The following is a 20863-nucleotide window of genomic DNA, read 5'->3' on the forward strand; positions in this document are numbered from 1 at the left end:
CTGTTCTGCCTTTCTGGGCTTATGCTGTGGTACTTTAAAGTGCAGTGGCAAGTGTTCCCTGATTTTCTAAATGGTAGCTCTGTCTGTTGTTGGTACTAAACAGGAATATTTCCCATAAAGTATAGATTTGTGTGAACAAGACAAAGCCGAAGGAGAGGACCCAGAGGAATGATTTGTTGGGATGTTGTCTCTAAGATACACTGGTTTCACTGGTTTGGATTCTGCTCAGTGGAGAGCTGGTGTTTCCCTGGGGCATCTCAGAGATGTTGTGTTCCTCTGAAGGAGGAGACCTTTGAGGCCTGAGTCGTGGTGTCATCAGTGAAATGGAGAGCTGTTGCTGAGTTTTATTCTCTTTGTCCATGTTTAAGTGTACAGATGTGCACCAGCATCAAAGCTGCCTGGGGATGGTTCATGCCAGCAGGTGGACAAAGCTGAATTTTCATTCAAGGTTTCATGTAGATCAAAATAAGCTACAATAAATCCACGATGGGGAGGGGTTAATGGTTTTAATGAAAATACACTGAATGTCAGTGAAAGCTTCAGATGCTGGTGTGTTCACATCTTTACAGTACACAGTGCTGCTGTGAAGCCTTAAGTGGGAAGTTCTACAGAATATAATCATACGTAGGTGGGGGTAGAAAGTTTAATCTTCAAACCACATAAATGCGGAGCAGTGTGTGCTTGTTGTAGAAATAACTTCCTTCTTGAGCCTGCTTTCTTCACTTTTGAATGACTGGAAACCATAATTAGTAGTAATTTTGTTCCAAAGATGGAAATCATTAGCATTAAAATAAAAAAAAAAGATCCCAACCATATATATGAGCATTGTAATCTGGAGAACATTCTCCCTGGCTTTGAAAAGGCAGCAGCTCCAGTCTGTAAGCAATCCAGGATACATCCGCAAGCTTTAATGTACAAAAGATTAAAGCGTGTTTACATGAGAGCAGAAAATGGTCCATTTCTGAGCAAGGGCTTTGTCCACGTGCTGCTGGTAACTGATGCTCATTGTTCATGTGCAGTCCTGGCCTCATCTGAACTGCACTTGGGCAAACAGTCCCTGTGCAGGACAGGATTCAAAGTGGAACCAAAACCAAAGGAGTGGGTCCCAGCTCCTCAGTCTGGTTCCTGCATTTGGTTCCTGCCTCCTAGCCTGGGCTGCTCCACCCACTGCTCATGACAAGTCCTGAAATTGCAACTCTATAAGCATCCTAAAAGGGACTTTTTAAATTAAAAAAATACAGGAAAACGTAAATTTGGGGCTCTAGGGATGGATTGGGGTGAACGTTTATTCCTGAGAAACAGTTTTTTGAAAGGTTGGAATTTGACAGTGTCCATCCAAAGTTTTGTTTTAAAAGTAGGACCTATATCACAACTTCTTGTCATGGGGATGCCAGAAATATCCTTCCTGAAAGTGTCTGGCATTCAGTAGTGCTTGTGTGTGCCAGGGACTGATATAAAAGCAACAGGGAAAAGAAGGGTCAACAAAAACCCTGCAGTCAATATTGTTAATATTAGATGTTCCTCTTGAAGCCAGCCATTTCCAAAAGCAGCAGTGCTGTAGAGAGTGCTTTTTACCTTTACTTACCAGACTTTAATTAGCAATCTTCTCAGGATTTGCAAACAAAAAACATCTGCTGAACTCAGGGAAATGTCCAGGTGAACAGGATGTGGGAGTGTGGGCAAGGCATGCACTGCTTTCAGGTGGAAGCTGTGATTTCATTTCGCCATTGAGGATGTTTTCTGTGTCCTTTGAGCACAAAAGTGTGAGATGCATTCCCTGCAGAGTTCCTGTGCAGGTGTTGGTAGTGGTATCAGTGACAGCCCAAATTTTAGCTCATTTCAAACATGCCAGGTGAGCTAATGAGCATTTCCAAGTGAGCTCCTACAAGCAGGGCTCCCAGAGGAGTGAGTTCTGATAGCTGCTGGGTGTGCTCTTCCCTCACACCTGTTGTTGGCTGCTGAGAGACAAAATGCTGAGCTGCAGACAGTGCTGTGCTCCAGCAGCTCCCCTCGGGGTTGCTGGGCTCACTGTGGCATGATCTGCTGAGAGGTAAAGCTGCCACGTCATTTTTAATGCTTGAGCTCAACCCTTCTGGGAGCTGATGCTCTGAGGGGTGTTCTGCAAATCCAAACAAAAGCTGTGTTTAAATGAGATTCCAGATGAAACCCTGAGACAGCAGGTAAGAATGCAGATGGGAAGGAGTATTTTCTGGAGGCTCAGGCCCTTGCTGTAGCTCATTAGAGTCTGAGACTGCATCTGGTGATATGGATCTACAAGGTCTGTGTGTGTGTAGTGTAGGGAGGGGAGGCAGGGAGCATCCATAAATATTAATATTCTTCCAAATGCTTGTTTGTATGTAGACAGGCTCCCAGGGACATTGCCACGTCTTGTAGGTGTCAAGCCCTGAATAATTTGCCTCGTTCCTTTTTTGCTTCTCCCAGATGCAAAGCTATTAAAAGGCAAAAAAACTGAAAGTGCATGCAGTTGGGTCCTGGGGCTGGCTCAGGAACACAGGAGGCAGTGTTCAGCACTGCCATAAGGAAACAAATATGCACATCTCCCAGAGAATTCCAGATTTCACTCAGGAAACCAGCTCTCACTTGCAGCTTCCAAGCAGTTAGTGTAAATAACAGACAACTCAGCTTTTGAAAAATGCAAAGAAGCTCTGGACTGGCCCCTTCAAATGACAATAAGCAAGTTAATTAAAAAAAGAAAATCGACTATTTTCCTTTTGCAAGTAAGGGACTCCAGTTAAATCCCGGGAGCTGCAGCCAGCGGATGTGAGGTCAGAGCCCAACTTGTGCCCCTGGCCTGCACAGGGCTATCTTTAGCTTTTCCTAGAGGATGGTTTGGATAAACCCAGCATGGAATGCAGCTGCTGGGTGGGCCTTTATTCCCTCATTTCATGCTAATTGTCACATTTGGCCGAGTGGTGGCTTTGAAGGCGCTGCCTTTTTTCAGACCAGTGCAGAGCCACCCTCCCCAAGCCATGTGTGCTCACACTGCTGTGGCCTTGGGGAGCCTTTTCCTTTTCCTTTCTGCCGTTCAGAGATGTGTGAAAGAGAGTTTGGTAAATCAGGGGTCAAGTCCTTTGGAACTGTAATCCCTTGATCTCTTTCACCTGTGGTTCACCTCTCCCTGGGTTCCTAAGGGCACTGCTGAGGGTCTCCCCCTGGGGAGGCTGCCTGCACCCTTCCTGGGCCTGGCCAGAGGAGTTCCTTGGTGGTTCTTTGCGGTACAGGAGCATCCAGACCCTGCTGTGGTGAGAGAGACAGTCGTGGGGCTGAGACCTGTGGGAATGCGGGGCAGTGAGAGCTGGCAGCTCGTGGGCAGTTTGGGTGGGATCCCAGAGGGCTTGGGCCACACTGCTCTGGGCAGAGGAGCTGAGTGACACAGGGAAGGGTGTTTGCTGACAGCAAAGCTGACTGAGAGCCCAAGGAGGTGCCAGTGCTGCCTGGGTGTGAGACTCGCTTTCTTTTAACCCCCCTGTGAAAGCAGAAGGATCTTTTGGTACTGAATCAGAGGGTGAATCAGCAGTGAAACCTCAGGCTGGGAAATGCTTGAGTGCAGGGAGGGGGGAAGTGCTGGAGCTGCCCATGCTGAGAGTTATCTGTGAGATATCCATCAGAACAGCAGTGGAGAGGCCAGTGCTTTGCTGGAGTATTGCAGGCTGTGTTCTGGGATGCAAAATGCAGAAATGGATGAACCCTGGATGGTGGCACAGCCTTAGGAACAAAGCTTATCTCTGAGTTACTTCATTCCTTGGAAAACACCTTTGCTGGGCTGATCCATCCCATACCTGTTCTGTGTAAGGGCTCTCCCTCCCTGGGAGCCCAGCTGGAGGGTGGCAGGGCTGTTCCCTGCCATCCCAGTGTGGCAGAGGGCCAGCACTGTGAAGTTTGCTGCCCTGAGCTCCTACCCAAGCTTGCCTTGGCAGCTCAGGGAGAAGTTTGAGTGGCGCTGGGGCCATCTGCCTGGAGCCCCTGCTGTGTCCTGGGCTCTGTGTCCCCACTGGCATCTGCAAGGGCAGGGAGAAAGCAGCTGAGCTGCTGGCCAGCATCCTGTGCCCCTCACAAGGGCAGGGCTGGACGCTGCTCACAGAAGCAGCTGCTGCTGGTGATGCTCCTCTCCCGGGGCTGTTGGCTCTGCCCTGCCCTTTCCTCGAGCAGATTCCTGACCTCAGCCGAGCTGGCTGGAGCAGAGCAGCCAGTCCCCTCCTGCTGAAGCAACAAGCAGCATTCCTGCTGATTTCCGTGGAAGAGCCGTTGATTTGTGGGGGCAGCCGTCGCTGTTTCAGCGCGGTGCCCGCATCCCTGCCCGGTGAGGTCAGAGCCGCTGGAGCATCCCCGGCGTTGCCGTGGGGACAGAGCCGGCGTGGGCAGCAGCAGTGGGACAGTGCCTGCGTTGTGCCTCTGCAGCTCCCGCGGCCCCGAGCCGTGCCCGTGAGTCAGGCTCAGCCTCTCCCCGGCTCGGGGCAGGGTTTGTGTGCCCACGGGCCCGGGCACTGACAGCGTGCCATGCGGGGAAGGTAAATAAACACTGCTGCTGCACAGGAGCTGTGGGTGTTTGCTCGCACGGGCTGTGTCCCGCTGCCGGGGCAGGCTGGGGCTTGCTCTGTGTGTGTGTGAGCGTTGTTATTCACACCTGCAACGTGGGTCCTGCGGGAGAGGCAGTGCCAGGGTGAAAGTGCTCTTTGAAACACGGTGTTTCAGGGGAAGGCTGGGAAAATGTGCGTTGTCTGAAGCCCCGGTTTTGCTGGGCTGTCACTGCGAGGAAGGGGTGTGTTCTTTATTCAGCAGACTTTTAAAATTACACGTGCACGTACAAATACATTTGCTTTTCCCATACCCAACACGAGCCTCCCCCCCGGCTTTGCTGCTGTGTTGAGTTTTGGTTCTGTACCAGTTGTACCTGGCACAGGTAATTCAGTTTAAGGTGTGGGGGGCAGCCTTAGCTGTGGCTGTGCTGAATGGGGAGCTGAAAGGCTCGCCTGCTCCTTGAGGTGAAGCTGTTCAGCCTGGAGAGGTTTCTGCTCCTGCTGGTGCACAAATCCTGCCTCGAGCCTGGCATCCAGCCTGGCTCTGCCTGGGGCCGGTTTTGCCCCTGGTGTCAGCTGGAAGGGGGCTGGTTGTCCCCAGAGCTCTGGGAGCCGTGCTCTGAGGTTGTGGGGGGTGTGTTTCTCTGCTCATTGTGCAGACATGACGAGTTCTGTTCAAAGGGAATCTCAGCAGCAATCTCGAGGCTTGATGTGTCAGACCTGAGTGATGGGGATGACACACTGCTCCTGAGTGCCAAAGCTCTGAAATCAACGGCGCTAAAAATACGTTTGGCTCACAATTCAGTGACTCGTTGCTGTTTTCCTATCCCCAAACCAGCTGTGTGCTGGGATTAAAAGCCAGAGGGAACCTTAAGAAATGTGCAAGCTGGACTGTCGTGTGCAGCTCCCCTCCTGTCCCAGCCATTCTGTGTGTTGGTTTGTTTGCTCGGCTCTTGGGGTTTCCCACTGAACACAAAGGCTCAGCAGTTCCTGAAAATGAACAGAAGCCCGCTGAAAATAAGTCAGAATCTCTCTGCGTGTAGAAGTTTCACTGGGAACTTCTGCTACTTTTGCAGAAAGCTCAGTCAGCTCCTGCTTGGCTTTCTGTATGGTATTTTCTCATGGGAATTGCTGTCTAATGTCATGTAGATGTTAGACAAAATGCTGGAGCAGTAATTTAAATATTTAAATGAAACCCTCTGCCTGTGACATGCACTGATCTGTGCCCAGAGCGAGCAGATAAGGTGAATTAATCCCAAATTGTGGAGCTGTTTCAGGTACTTCCTGCTGGATACACTGAAATCTTTAAAACATAAACAAATCCTGGTAATGTTTTGCATGTTTTTGTGTCATGACAAATATTCTTCAGCTCCGGGGGCTGATGTCCATGGGAATACCTGCCATGGCTCTGCTCTCTGGGATGCCACTGCCATTGCACACCCTCGGGTGCTGGGACCAGACTGGAGCTGGGCTCTGCAGTGCTGGTAGGAGTTCTGTGTTCCCTGGAATCATCCCTGTGCTCTGCAAGCTGGGCAGAGTTTGCAAAATGGGAATCTCTGCAAATTGAGGATTTTGGTACCAGCAGAGAGGGGGTTCTACTGAACACTTACTTGTTATTGTGTATTTTATATTCCCTGTCTGAAAATGTTCCCTGGGCTGAAATTGGAATGTGATTGCGCTTAACCACAGGGCTGGATTCTTTCTCCCTCTCTCTTCTCTAACAAATATTTGTGAATGTGTTTTCTGACTCACATGAAACCCGTCACCAAACTTGCTGTCATGACACAGAGCCAAACAAATCATCACACAGAACTGACTTTTCAATGTAAAAGTTTGAGCTCAGCTTTGGTTCATGAAGCCTTTCCGGGCTGGGTTTGGCTGTGTAAAGAAGGTGTTTCTCCCTTCTCCAAAAGCTGTTCCTCAACGTTTGGTTTTATGTAGACCTGTTTGGAAGCGATTTTGTGATGTGCTGGTTTCAGTCCAGCTCCCGGTTGGCAAAATGTGACCAAAGTCCCAGCACCTGGGGTGTCCCTTGGACAGAGGGGCTGACACGCTGCTGCCCTGCCCAGGGGATCCCTCAGGTGAGGCTCAGGCAGCAGGAGCCTGGCTGGAGGTGTTTGCAGTGCTTCTGTCCATGCTGCACCTGCCCTGAGCACTTGAGCTTCCCTGGCTCTTAATCCAGTACTTCTCACAGGCATTAACTGCAGTGGACAAGAATTAAATAATAAGATAATATCAGATCACAGCCAGTTTATAAATATGCATTTTTTTAATCCATGATTGCTCAGCTTCTGTAACAATATTTACAGTCTTAAAGAGACCCTTCTTTTTCCAGAAGAACCGACTCCACATAAAACCAACAGCCCACCCTCTGGAGTTACATACGCTCATGATGTCTTGGACTGTGGCCTCAAGCCATGCCCCCTGCCTTTTCCTAACCTTCCTGCAGATCCCATGGGCAGATATGGACAGCCAGATAGCATAGGGCCAACACCTACACACCCTGCCAACGCTGCAGGGGCCTCTGCTCCGAGCCCTAGGATTGAAATAACTCCATATCATGAACTGATTCATTCGGGGGGCCCCTTCCGCAGCAGAGACACAGATGTTCTGTTGGCAGAACATCAGCCAAACTCAGCCACCACTAGCCCGAGGGTTACCCTGCCTGTCCCTGGCTTTGAGGGCTACAGAGAACCACTGTGTCTGAGCCCAGCTAGTAGCGGCTCCTCTGCAAGTTTCATTTCAGAGACAAATGTATCTCCTTGCACGTCTCCATGTGTTTCACCAAATAATGGTCCTAGTGATGACCTTTGTCCACAGTTTCAAAACATCCATACTCATTATTCTCCTAGAACCTCTCCAATAATGTCACCACGAACAAGCACCACGGAGGAAGCCTGCTTGGGACGCCACTCACCATCTCCCTGTCCCAACTCAAGGTCCTCGTCGCCAGGTGCAAAGCGGAGGTTCTCTTGCACCGGGCTCTACAGCGCCCAGCTGCCCTGCTCCTCGCCCCGGCAGTCACGGAGCCCCTCTCCACAGGCCTCTCCTCGCCTGCCCCCGAGAGAAGAGACCTCTGCAGCCACTTACACACAGCTGGCCAGCGCTGCCCTTCCCATGGATGCTATGAGCAGCCTTCCCACGGATCCTTCCTGTGGCGTCCCCACGAAGATCTGGAAAACCAGCCCCGATCCTTCACCCATGTCTTCCCACAAAAACAGCATTCCGTGTCACGTCTTTCAGACTGTCGACTTCCACGGGCCCTGTGAGCAGGAGGACAGGAGAAACTCGGGCCCAGAATCCATTCTGTTGGTTCCTCCATCCTGGACAAAGCAGCTGGTGCCTGCAATACCAATCTGCAGGTATGTAATGCTTCCTGTGGGTGTGCTTTCCGTGTTTTTTCATGGTTTGGTGTCCTCTGTCACGGCTGATGATCCCTAGGGAGGGTTTTCTTGGGCAGGTCCTGCTGCAGGCCAGAGCTGAGTGCTCAGGGACAGCACTGGTTAATGGGAGCCTGGTCCACAGGATTCTGAGATGAAAAAGTCAGGGCTTGGAATAAGCATCACCAAACAGGTTAATTGATAGCACAGTACACTACAAATTTCCAAATGATTTGTGTAAATAGCAGTTTGCAGACAGCCTTTGACAAAGGCTGGACACTCTGGTGCCATCCTGCTGCTTTTAAAATAGTGGGATTTCTTTTGTAAAGTCACTTACAAATTTCCTTCAAGGATGAAAATGCTATGCCTGGTTCCAAACAGAGCTCACTGCTCCAGGTCAGACTGAGCGTTCGGTCGGCACTGGTGACGTAGTGTTGGTTGTCACTTTGTCAGTTGTCCCTTAGCCCAAATCTCAGCCCTCCATTGTCTGCCTCTGTGGCATGTGGCAGGACCAAGGGTGCCAAGTGTGTGACTCTGCTCTCAGTCCCTGCTGGCACCCTGTCAGTGCCATCCTGCTGGCACTGAGGTTGTCCCAGGGTGTTCCTGACCTGCTGAACACAAACTGTGAGTGAAGGAGCACAGGCTGTGACTTCCTTGGCTTGTCAGACCGGTCCTGGCAGCAGCCTGTGCTCACAGAGTGAGAGTGGCTTAAAATCCAGTGCAGGCCTTAGTTGTACCTTGCAGTGTATTCATTTGATGTCATAAACCCTTATGTATTTTCATAACAGGAAAACTAGTACCAGGTAAGAATGTTTAGCATTTTATTGATGTGCATTTTAATATTTATGGAAATTGTAACAACTGTTAATTTACACAACTGGTAGGTAGTGGCAAATTGAGTTAATATTTCACAATACCTATGCTGTGATCCAAGTTGGAGACGCACAGCAAAAGCAAGATAAAAGAGGGGGATCTTTGGAGAAACAAAAGCTAGGTAAAAGAGGGGCATCTTTGGAAAAACAAAAGCTAGGTAAAAGAGGGGCATCTTTGAAAAAATGTAACTGCTACAGATATTTCTGTTTAAGAAACAGAAATATCTTACCCTCTTCTGCAAGGAGATGGGCCCACAGAAATTGTCTGCTCAGCAGAGCTTGCAGTCAGGTGTGAGCAGTTCAGCAGAATCTCACGGGAGTTCAAGCAGACTCCCGAACGTCTCAGGTGGGGCGCTGGGAGGAAGGAGGGAGCAGGCTTTGAGAAATGAGGTTCTCAGGAGTTTCCCTGTCGGTGTGTGTGTCTCTCTGTGTCCCAGCTTGCCCGTGCAGTCCCTGCCTCCCCTGGAGTGGCCCCTGTGCAGCCAGTCTGGCCCCTACGAGCTGCGCATCGAGGTGCAGCCCAAGCCCCACCACCGCGCGCACTACGAGACCGAGGGCAGCCGCGGCGCCGTCAAGGCTCCCACCGGGGGCCACCCCGTGGTCCAGGTAAGGCTCTGGGGATCTCCTGGAGGAAAAAGGGGGGCAAGTTCATCTCTGAGATGCTCGCTGGGGGCTGTCCCTGAAAGAGGAGCGCCCTGTGAGCTTTGGGATGTGCTTAAAGTGTGTGAGCTGAGCCATGGTGAGGTCCAGGATTTTGGGAAGGTTGGTTTGGGTTGGCTTCTGAAAGCTCAGAAATGTGGGCAATGTATTTGCTGCCTTTTCTGGGCTGTATAAACCTTGTGTGATCCCCTGTCACGACTGTCATGAGGTGCCTGGGAAGTCACTGCTGAAACAAGTGAGCAAAACTCAGGCTGCCCGTGGTGGAGAGAACGAATTTGTCCCTTTGCTGACCTGAGAGCTGAATGAGCTGAAGCCTTCTTCTGTTTGGAGTGTGAACAGCTTTTCCTTCACCTTTCAAAGGGTGGTATAAAATACTGGCTGAGTAGCTGCAGTGTGGCCAAGTGGGGGCACATCAGTCATTTCCCTCATTTCCCCTGGTTTCAGCCCATGTTTCCTGAAGGAAAGCCAAAGCCAGGCTGGGGTCAGGGCTGTGCTGTATCACTGGGAGAGTGCTGGAATGATGTGTGGAAGCTGAACAGGTCAGCCACAGCTTCAGCCCTCACTAAACAAAGTTGGCTGCATCCCACAGATGTTCCTGACACACTCAGGGCTTGCAGGAACCAGGAAAACATTAACATTTATGTGTAATTTCAAGCATGTGATCAATACCACTAATTTCACTGGGTTGATTTGTACTTAACTTCAAGCATATGTTCAGTATTCCCCTGCAGGCTCACCCCCTTTTAAAATCAAGCCATAAATTGTTAAATCAATGAATTTGTTTGCTTTGATGGAGCTGGATGTACATGTATGGCCTGGGTATTTGAGTAAAGCATGCAGGGTAATAATAAACAGCAGTCCCATTTGCCATACCTCAGTAATGCAGGCTTTTTGGTTTGGGTCTGACAAGCTCACAGCCTCCTGTGGTGTGTTTGAAGCTGCCTGGAAGCAGGAATGATACCAATCAGCACTTGCTCCTTTCTCAGTTGGGCTGCAGCTACAGTATCACTTACCCTCCCAAGGTATCCCTATCAACAGGGTCCTTATTGCAGTGAAGGAGTTTTTGTGACATGGGGAAATAGAATTTGTTTCCTTCCTGCAATCAATATCAATCAAAGAGGCATTTATATTTTCTGTTGAGGACAGGAACCAATATTGCTAGTTTTATCATAATTTGCCATCAAGCTTCAGGATCTAAAACTATAAATTCAAATGTCCACTTGAGTTCCCCAAGCAGATGTGCCTCTGCACAGCTGGGCCTGCATCTGGGGAAAATATGGACAGTTTCTTTCTGAAGGTTTCTTGTAAAGCTGGAAGTATTTGTTGAATTTGTGTTCACTTGAACACAACCAGGTTCATATGGATGCCAAGTAATGAGATAGTTGCACCTGTATGGTTTATGACATCTCAGACTGGGGGAGGCTAGTAAAATCCAAAGTTTTCATGTTAGAAGTTATTTGGCTTTGGGGGATCTGTTTTTTTTTTCCCTCTCTTTCTTTCCCCTCTGTGAAGCTTAACTTTGTCTTCTTGTTAGATGTAAACAGAATATTTTTCTAAAATACAATCCCTTTTGGAACAAATCTGATTTAAAAAAAGCCTTCAATTAACCCTTCATGTGACTAATTACCCAGCTGAACCTGCTGGCAGAAGAGATCATGGCTGGTTTTTGCAGCACAGTGCTGCCCTGCAATATTTATTTTTTGGAAAATGCATTTTGCATGCAGATTTCTTCTTTTGGGTGCTCTGAAGCTACAAACCAGCAGATCTCATATCCTCCAAGCCTTATCTTGTGGTTTATCTTTCTGATGCTGCTTCCTCTTCTTCACGTGTCACGCCTCGAGTTTGTGCCCAGGCTCTGCACCAGTGGTGCACCCCAGCATGGCAGGGAAGGGCCTGGTGGCCAAGCCTCGGGGGAGCAGCGCAGGTGGAGTGGGGCATTGGCTGTGCCAGGAGCAGGGGGAGAAGCCCTGCATGCCATGGAATGTTCACTTGTCTGATTTCAGGGCCCTGTGGAGTCCCATGGAGGAGCACAGGCTCCCAGCTCAGGTGTTTGAGTCACTGCTGGGAGGAGTTTACAGCTTGTGTTAACTGTAGGGAAGCTCAGGTTTTAGGGGTGTGAGTATCCCCTGGATGTTAAGGTGCTGAGAATAGCCAGGAGATGGTTTGTAGCCAGGACAAAGGTGAAGTTTCCATGATCCTTCCATCCTGAGGTCCCCCCAGTCACTGAGACCACAGAGGAGGGGGAGGCACGTTTGGTTCCCAGCTCTTTTCCCCAAAGCTGCTTATTTGTACCCAGCTGCTCCAGTCAAGGCTGTGCAGGAGCCTGTCCATTGGGAAAGGCAGTGGCTGCTCCTGTGCAAAGAGCTTGTGGATGTGACTGGGATGGAGATGGCAGAGCAAACACAGTCCTGGAGTGGAATGGCAGAGGTTAAATACCCACTGTTTACCTTGGTACAACATCCAAATGCAGAGCAGGGCTGCCAAACCCCAGTGCTCAGGTGAGGGCAGGGGCAGGCACAGGGACCCTGAACCCTCCAGCCCTGTGTGCCAGGCTCCCCCTCACTTCTCCTGTCCCAAGCAGGAAAGCTGTGCAGAGAGGGGCTCCTGTTCACCACAGCCAGCCCAACGTTCCCCTGGGTTTAACTTTAAAAATTGTGGTGGCTTTCACTGCTTCTTTTTATTTTTCTTATTAAAAAGAAACTGGAATGGCAGAGTTGTTAGTGGAGCTCACAGGAGCTGCTTTACAATAACAAACGTATGTTCCACTTTCCTTTTATATTTGAATTTTGCCGTCTGTGTTTTCTTGTGGTTTCACAGTCAAAGGAGACATTGTTTCTTAGCCTGGGCTTCCCATGGGGCTCTGACTTTTAACTGTATGTGACTTCCAACATTCAGCTAATTCATTGGTGTGTTAGTGAAACCAGAGCCTTTGATGGAAACTCAAAACCAAATCACAGCTCATGGGGTGATTCACACTCTCACACGTGGGGCCGGGCTGGAGCCGCTGCTGCTGAAACCCTGTCAGCCCTCCCAGAGGGTTTGCTGCCCAGGGCACATCCCAGCAGCTGAGTTTATCCTGTCCCTACCTTCCCCAGGCCCCCGGGCAGGGCAGGGCAAGGCCAGGCTGTGCTGGAGCTGGCTGGTGCTGCGCAGCATCTTCGTGCCACGCTGGCCTGCTCTGGAGCTGGGTTTGGCTCCTGCAGGGGTTTTGGTGTCACAAAGCACCTGCACCTTTCACACCTGATTTACTGCAGGCCTACAGGGCTTGTTTGCACAGCGGGATCCTTGCAGGGGCCTCTTGAGCTTTGAGCTCTGGGCCCTGGGTTTATTTACTGCTGTTCCCCGTGCTGCTGCAGGGATTGATGTGTGGTGGCCAAACCAGAGATTTCAGCTGCATCTGGGAAATTCTCTCCAGAACCAGTATGCCATCAAATGTGAGGGTAGGTCAGCAGCCCCGTGCTGTGCTGCAAGCATGGCTATGATTCTGAGTGGAGGTGAATGGAAAGCTCTCACTGAAACTTCTGAGCCTAACTGAGAATACACAGCTTTTGATGGAGAGGAGTTTTGGCAGAGGTGAGGGGAAGCAGCGTGTACCAGCTGGTTTGAGGGGGATGCCTGTGCAGGTTTTGTGGGTCACAAATACTCCTGGAAGAGGGAGATGCAAGATAATGATTTCCTGTAGGTTCTCACTTCAGGGCTGTGCAGAGGGGGTCAGTGTGCTGTAAAGCAAAGCTGGAATTTCACATGTGGGCACTTCCAGCACAGAGCTCACCCCATCCAGAGCCTGCTGGAGTATCCTCAGGAGGAGTTCACACAGGGTGGGCAGTGTCCTGTAAATTCCCACCAGAGCTCTCTGCTTCTGGGCCTCCCTGCCCAGCTGAGCCTCCAGCTCTCCCTTGCTCTCTCAAGACTGATGTCTGTGCAGTTGGAAGTGCCCTTGTCACCATGGCTGCTGTCAAGCTTTGTGGCACACCAGGGTGGCACAGGGGATGCTCCTGGGGAAGGATGAGCTGAGTGTGGCAGAGGAAGGTGAGGTTTTAGAAAAGCCCTCCTTTGCCACCCTCTGCTCTGCTCCAGCTGGGCTGGGGCTGTTCCACAGTGCCTCTGACAGCTGGCAAGGGTCCAGCTTTGCTAACTGGTGCCAGAGCTCCGTGCTGAGGGACTCCCCCAGTGTGATTGTGTCAAAATCATCAAATTTTCACCCTCTGGTTTCCTGGTGGCACAGTGAGTTCTGTCGTGCTGGGGAGGTTTAGCTCCTTTGTCATGAGTGTGCATGGAAGTGCTTTAATGGCACAGTTGGTTTTCTTAGCCAGCTGTGAAAATGAGAGCTCCAAATCCTCCTCCCTGCACATGGACAGATGCTTTGTGCCTCTTCTTTTAAACTGTCATCTGAGATAGCCAAAGCGTCCTGAAAACAGGAGCAGCTCTTCACAGGGGCAGGGAAACTGGAGCCCAGAGAGGAAACAACTTGCTTACATTGCGGCGTGAGGTCAGGCAGGAGCAAACCCTCCTGACTGCTTTCTTCCAGGGGCTGCTGTCTCTGTCCCAGACAGAGACATTAATTATTATTATATTAACCCCATCTGAAAGCAGCAATCCCAGTAAGACACTGAGGGGGAGTCTGGTTGTCATTTACTGTAAGAAACAGCAGAGCAAGGGAGATTCAACCCTTGGAATTTTGACTAAACTGTCACCAAAATAAGAAACACTTAAAACTGAGTATCAAAAAATTATAATTTAGCAGAATCAGATGTTCAAAGGATTGTCTACAGAGGCCTTTTTAGACAGCTTTGGTAGGGAGCAAAGGAACTAAGGCAAAGATTTCCTTCTGGTTTGAGTTCTTTTGCAGTGTCCCAAGTATATTAAATTGAACAAAACCATGTGAGAAGATTGGGCTTTGTTGCTCAATGTCAGCTCTAAGTGAAGCAGGCAGAGGAGCTGCTACATGATACAGTGGCTGGACGAGGTCTTTGTTGAATGCCTGACAGTTATTGATATGCCGCTCTCCCCGAGACAATGCAGTGACATTTTCCATCTCGCTACGAGTATTGTTGAGCAAAAACCTCCCCAAGAAAATCCTTGTGGTCAGCGGGTATTAACGATGGGGATTAACGATCCAAATCCGAGGCTGGAGCTGTTTGCAGCAGGAAGGGGGGGCAGAAACGGGGCAGTCGGCCCAGAGCATCCTCTCGGAGGGTCCGAAAGGCCCGAGGAGAGCTCGGGGAGCGGTGCCGGGGCTCCCTCCCTGCTGGTCTCGGGCATGGCAGCAGGAAGGGAGCCCCGGGAGGAAGCGAATTCTCAGGGCTCTGTGCTCGCCTCTCGTTGAACGCTGCTCGCCCGGCTCTGCCGGCCGGGATGAGCGCGAATCGCCGAGCTGACCGCACACATGCACATCCCCAGGGACTTCAGGGGACACAGCTGGAGATCCACGGCCACGGACCAAAGCCCGGCTCACCCTGGGCTCAGAGAGCGGCTAGCCGAGTGCTTTCGAGCAGATAAAACCCCCAAGCCTAGAGAATCCATTCCCCACGTTTATACTTTCCTCCTGGCCACGGCTTGCCTTGTCTAGACAGGAAAGTGCTTGAAAGATGCAGCTTTGTCCATCCCAGGGAGAAAGACCCACAGGCAGAGCTCTGTTGGGGTGAAAGGGAAATAAATGACTCCCTTGTACTCTCCAGAGCAGTTGGTCCCACACAGGCTCTTACTGGGACCCTTCAAGCACACCAGTACCAGTTGCAGATGCTGCTGCTCTCATCGTGCAAAGCCAGCACTGCACAGAGGATTTTGATGTGCAGCAGCCAAACCAGAAATCCCCAAGAAAATTTGGCTTGCAGCCCAGCAGTGAACAGGTAAAGCTTGCAATACTGCTGGGAACTGAGGTGCTGCAGCTGCTGAGTGGTGCCTGAAGTGCCAGTTTGGGGTGCTTGCAGGACAGGGTCAGCATCCCCTGTCAGCATCCCCTGCAGCAGGGCACAAGGCACCACGGGTTTCTCACTGGGCTTTGGCTGCTCATCCTCTGCAGGACCTGGGAAATCACTGCCCCTCTCTGGCCTGGCTTCTGGGTAAGAATAAAAAAAAGTTATTTTCTATGAATCCCTCTTCTTCCTGCTAATAATGTAATTCAACATAAATTATAATGATATTTAAATTCAAGAAAGCATATCCCAGATTTAATGATCTAAATTTCAAAATTGCACTGATTTCCCCCTGTATAGGTATGTTGTTATCTACAGATAATTACCTACAGAATCTTTAAAGAATTTGCCTTGCTTTCTGACTCTGCTGTCAATGCATCCCTCGATTCCAGCTCAGCTGAGCAGTGTTGCAGCCTTCACCTGTGCAGAGCTCTGCTCTCTGTGCAGCACAGCAGTGACCCTGTGTTTCACATCCCCCCAGCCAGGGGCACTGCCAGCTGCTTGGGTGCAGGGTTTGGTCATCTCTGCACTGGGTAGGGAATGGTTTAGGAGGGAATTAACACCTGGGCTTTAAGTGCTGTGTATTTGGAGCTGAGGTCTCAGTCTGTGGGGAGATCTGAGTTTTGGAGCAGGTCAGGAGAAGTGTTTCACGTGCCTGATGTGTGCTCCCGATGGCTGCGGTGCCAGGGCCATCACAGGGTGGTGTTGGGTGTGTAACTGAACAAACTCAGCAGCTAAGGGCACATCTGCTCATTTTTGCATGCAGAATTGCACAGGTGCCTTCTGCAAATGGCACTCAAATCCCCCCCTTTCCCAAATTTGACTGGTATTGATCCATGGATGGAGTGCAGAATGAATTTGATTTCTCTAGAGGTGAGATGATGCTTTTAATCGGGCCACACATTTCCATTTTGTTTAGGAACCCAATCATAGCAGCAAACCAAACAAGAAAAGTCTCCTTGTTTTCGGAATGATGTTATTTGTTTATCTGCCAAAGTGCTTTGCATTTCCTCAGGTCACAGACCAGCCCATGTCTGGCTGTGTTAATATTGTAAGAGTTAGGCAAAAGCAAAGTTTAAGAAAAATCTTTCAACTGAAAGAAATAGGATCTTAAAGTCCCAAAATAGAGTATGGAAAGGTACACATCATGTCTGGCTTCTCTTTCCCCTTGTGGCAAATGTGACTCAAAGGAGTTGGGTTTTTTCCAACTCGATCTGTATACAGTTTGGGGGAGTTTTATTGTGAATAGGTCACCTTATAATGCACAAAAATATTTCCTCCCAGAGTTCTGTATTCATAAATCTTTCTTGATCCTCGCTCTCTTGAAACTGAAATCCAGATGATTTTGTTTTCTTCATGGAAAGAGAAGTGAGAAAGAGTGAAGGCACACCTTGGTGTGGGGCTGGTGCTCCCCTGGAAGGGCTTGGAGGGAGCAGCTCTGATGAGCAGAACAACACTGAAGCACAGAGATTTTAGAGCAGCTTGGTTGTTGCTAAGGGAGGAAAAAATGAATTTCAAAGTTAGTATTTTAAAAAGCATTTTAAATCTTCACTTCTCAAGGTTTGTTTAAGGGTCAAATTTATTCCACCTTTGCTTCTCCAAAGAAAAGATTGGTGCTTTGGTTAGATATTAAAGCAGCTGCCTGGTGTAGTGGAGGTGAGTGTTTATTGACAGTGACAATCCTCAGCAGTTCAGCTTTAAGAAGAGACATATCTCTGAAGCATAGCTTTGATATATTCATTCATTCTAGCTCACAGAATTTTCTCTACACAAAAGCAGCACAGATGCTCTGTCCCTGCTGAGCAGGGGCAGCATCACTGTTCCCTGGTGCTGGTAAAGAGAGAGCTGCTGTGACATGACCAGAGCTGTGCTAAATTGGTGGTGAAGATGAGTGTAAAACTCTGATTTTCAGGTTCCTGGAGTGTTTCTGTGAGCTGTTCATCTCTGTTTTTTTTTATTCCTTAGTCATCCTACTGTGTTCATAGCAAGTGAAAGGTAGATGGAGATGGTTATGGTAAATGATCAATATATTGGCCCTGAAAATGCAATCAATTGGCTCAAGGATAAACCTTTTTAAATGGGGACACTTGACTCTTTTATATATATATTCTTTCTCTTTGTATTTGCATTTTATAATGCTATTCTGATTTTACAATTACATCATCCCACAGCATTGCCATAATACCATAAATTACAAAAAAAAGAAGTAATTTTCTTCCACTGACCAAACTGATTTAAAATCTGGTTCTGTGGAGGATCAGGAGGCCTTTTACTGTGTGTTTTATGCCCCTGGGCCAGCAGATGATACAGACAGTGCCCTATGAACAGGGAATCAATTCTTCTCTTCTTTAAGTCTGTATGCATTTATACAACACACACCCACAGGCATGCACATTATTGGACAACCATGAGCAGTTTTGTCTTGGGAACTCATTCTGTACATGAGCAAACACCACTTAAAATTACTTTTAAAGATGGCCAGTAAGAAACCCTGTGTATGTAGCCAGTTCTGTTACAGCTGCTACTGACTGTGCTCACTGGGGGCAGATTTTCTTTTGTAATTTATTATCTGTTTTCCTCCCTTTCAGTCTCCCACCCATAACTCCGGGATTTTGTTCTGCCAGTACAGAGGGGAGAGCAAAAGCTGCTTTGCTGTCCCTGTAATAACCCCTCCTGTCCAAAGGATGCTCTCCTTGTTGTAGCTGGCTCCACCAAGAATTACTCTGTCAGGCATGACAATAAACACACTCGGTGCTTAAAAACTGCTCTTCCCTCACCCCTTGTGCAGACAGGATGGCTTTTGGTGATACAAGGGCTTTGCACTGAAGGCCAGGAAAGGCTGGATATTGAAAGCCCTGTGCTTAGGGTGAGTTTCTGTGTGGTTCCCAGTGGATCTGGGCTGTGGATCAGCAGAGCCTGACTCCTCCATCAGTGCCTGTTCCCAGCAGATCTGCCATTTTGGCCTCTGTTGCTTTTCATCTCCCATCTGCTTTATCCCTTTCTAAATGTGCCCGTGGCTGCTGCTGTATTTCTCACAATCCTGGCCATGCTGTGTCTCCAGTACCAGCCCTGGTGCTCCGAGTCCAGTTCCCTGCTCCTCTCCTGGCTCCCAGAGGCAGCTGAAGGCTTGCACAGAGCCTCCTGCTCCTCTCCTGGCTCCCAGAGGCAGCTGAAGGCTTGCACAGAGCCTCCTGCTCCTCTCCTGGCTCCCAGAGGCAGCTGAAGGCTTGCACAGAGCCTCCTGCTCCTCTCCTGGCTCCCAGAGGCAGCTGAAGGCTTGCACAGAGCCTCCTGCTCCTCTCCTGGCTCCCAGAGGCAGCTGAAGGCTTGCACAGAGCCTCCTGCTCCTCTCCTGGCTCCCAGAGGCAGCTGAAGGCTTGCACAGAGCCTCCTGCTCCTCTCCTGGCTCCCAGAGGCAGCTGAAGGCTTGCACAGAGCCTCCTGCTCCTCTCCTGGCTCCCAGAGGCAGCTGAAGGCTTGCACAGAGCCTCCTGCCCCGTTCCCCTCCTGCCCATCTCCAGAACGCTGGTGCCAGTGAGGTGTGGGATAGTCTGGGCTGTGCCTGGGCTGGGCTCTGCAGTTTGCTCTTGCACAGCCCCTGCCCAGGGCCTGCTGCCTTCAGTGGAGCTGTTCCTGGAGCTGTTCCTGCTGTGCAGGGGAGGCTGCTCCCTCAGCCCTGCCTGGGGGTCTCTGGGGCACAGCCCCTGGCTTTGTTGGCTCCAGAGTGTGTGCTGGATGAGGAGTGGTGGCTCTGGAGAGTGAGTGTCACTTACATCTGCCACACTGGAGGAAGGCTGCCAGCACTGCATTGATGCTGCATGTGGTCCCCTTCCAGGGGGGAATTAATCCTTCTGTGCAAGGATACCTCCTGCTGACTGGTGAAAAGAAAAAAAAAAAGGAAAAAAACCCTGGTTTGGCCATGAATACCATTAGCTTAATCTTCCTTTTCTCTGATCTTCCAGTACTATTTGCTTTGTATGGCTTCATCAAGGTTTTGTATGTGGACAGAGTAATTGAAAACAAATTTGGCATGTCTCAGGCCATAAAATCCCTTTCAGCTCGATCCCTGGCTATGTGGTAGATAAATGTCTGGTTCTCATTTTTGGTTATGTGAGAAATTTAGAATGGTTTGATTTGTAATTTTGAACGTTAATAAGGAAGGAGAAATTTCCTTGTCTCCCTGCTCTATGGAGGCATTTTGGTTTCCTTGCAGCAAATGGTGTTTGTGAAAAAAACAACAAAGAAGACAGAATAACGTGTGTCCTTGAGGCCTAGCAACCCCAGGCTCTGAGGTCAACTAAGCCATCCTTGTGCTGTTCAGTCCCAGATCCAAAATGCCATCTCTACCTGTACAGGTGGTGTTTTAGTATAGTGTAAGAGGCATGGTTGAAGGTGAACCAACAACTGTGGGAAGGATGAACTTCCACGAGCAGTGTGTCAGTGCAGATACCCACATTTGTACATCTGTACATGTCTGCAAACCTCCCTGGTTTCCTGAGGGCTTTGCAGGCCCAGTGTGTGACAGCAGTTTCCATGTCTTGCCAGCTGCACGGGTACATGGAGAACAAGCCCCTGGGGCTGCAGATCTTCATTGGCACGGCGGATGAGCGCATCCTGAAGCCCCACGCCTTCTACCAGGTGCATCGCATCACGGGCAAAACCGTCACCACCACCAGCTACGAGAAGATCATTGGCAACACCAAGGTGCTCGAGATCCCCCTGGAACCCAAAAACAACATGAAAGCAACGTAAGTAGATTTCTTTTTGTTAACAAGGTTGAGGTGGATGAAGCTGGCACTGAAGTTCTTTCTCTTTGGAAAGGAATCACTTAAAGAATAGTGATGCTCTGGAGGGACTCCCCTTTCCAGCACGTTGGGTGGTTTGTGAGGGCAAGACCCTTTTACAAAACCAGCTACAAGCACCTGGGTTAAAGCTGCTGGGACAGTTCCCATCCAGCAGGTGACCACGCAGGCACTTCTGCTCTGTATTCCAGTTTCTGCAGTGACTGTGCTGTAATCACAGAATGGTTTTGGGTTGGAAGAGCCCTTAAAGCCCATCCAGTGCCACCCCTGCCATGGCAGGGACACCTTTCACTGTCCCAGGCTGCTCCAAGCCCTGTCCAGCCTGGCCTTGGACACTTCAGGGTGGGACATCCAGTGTCTCACTAATCCATCATCTCACAGTCAGAATGGGTTTGGAGTGCACTCAGGAAAAGAAGACTCAAATCTCAGGTCCTTGTGCTGCAGGGACACAGTGAGGAGCAAGGGCAGGATGCATTTTACAACGTTTAATGGAATACAAAGCGTCTCTTCTGAACTCAGGCAAGTGCTCTGGCCATGAGATCTCCTCTTGTAACAGGTTAACAGAAAAGCAAGTACAGGCACATCTTGTCTGTATTACTCCTTTCAGTTTTATGGAGGCAGAAGGATGAAGTGGGCACCAGTCTGAAAACTTCAGGCTTGAATGTGTGCCAGGCATGAGAGTGATTGCTCTGCAGA

At 49.6% G+C, this 20863-nt stretch overlaps 1 protein-coding gene across 1 annotated transcript in view; it reads left to right on the forward strand.

Annotated features, from left to right (window-relative positions):
- NFATC2 (nuclear factor of activated T cells 2) overlaps nucleotides 1-20863 on the forward strand; it is a 73116-nt gene that overhangs the window by 1244 nt on the left and 51009 nt on the right. The window contains exons 2-4 of the mRNA XM_066561587.1: nucleotides 6874-7900; nucleotides 9228-9396; nucleotides 19911-20113. Of these exons, the coding sequence (XP_066417684.1) occupies nucleotides 6874-7900; nucleotides 9228-9396; nucleotides 19911-20113 (1399 nt within the window). The remainder of the gene's footprint in view (nucleotides 1-6873; nucleotides 7901-9227; nucleotides 9397-19910; nucleotides 20114-20863) is intronic.

This window comes from Molothrus aeneus, chromosome 17 (genome assembly GCF_037042795.1).
Source record: "Molothrus aeneus isolate 106 chromosome 17, BPBGC_Maene_1.0, whole genome shotgun sequence".
Lineage (NCBI taxonomy): Eukaryota > Metazoa > Chordata > Aves > Passeriformes > Icteridae > Molothrus > Molothrus aeneus.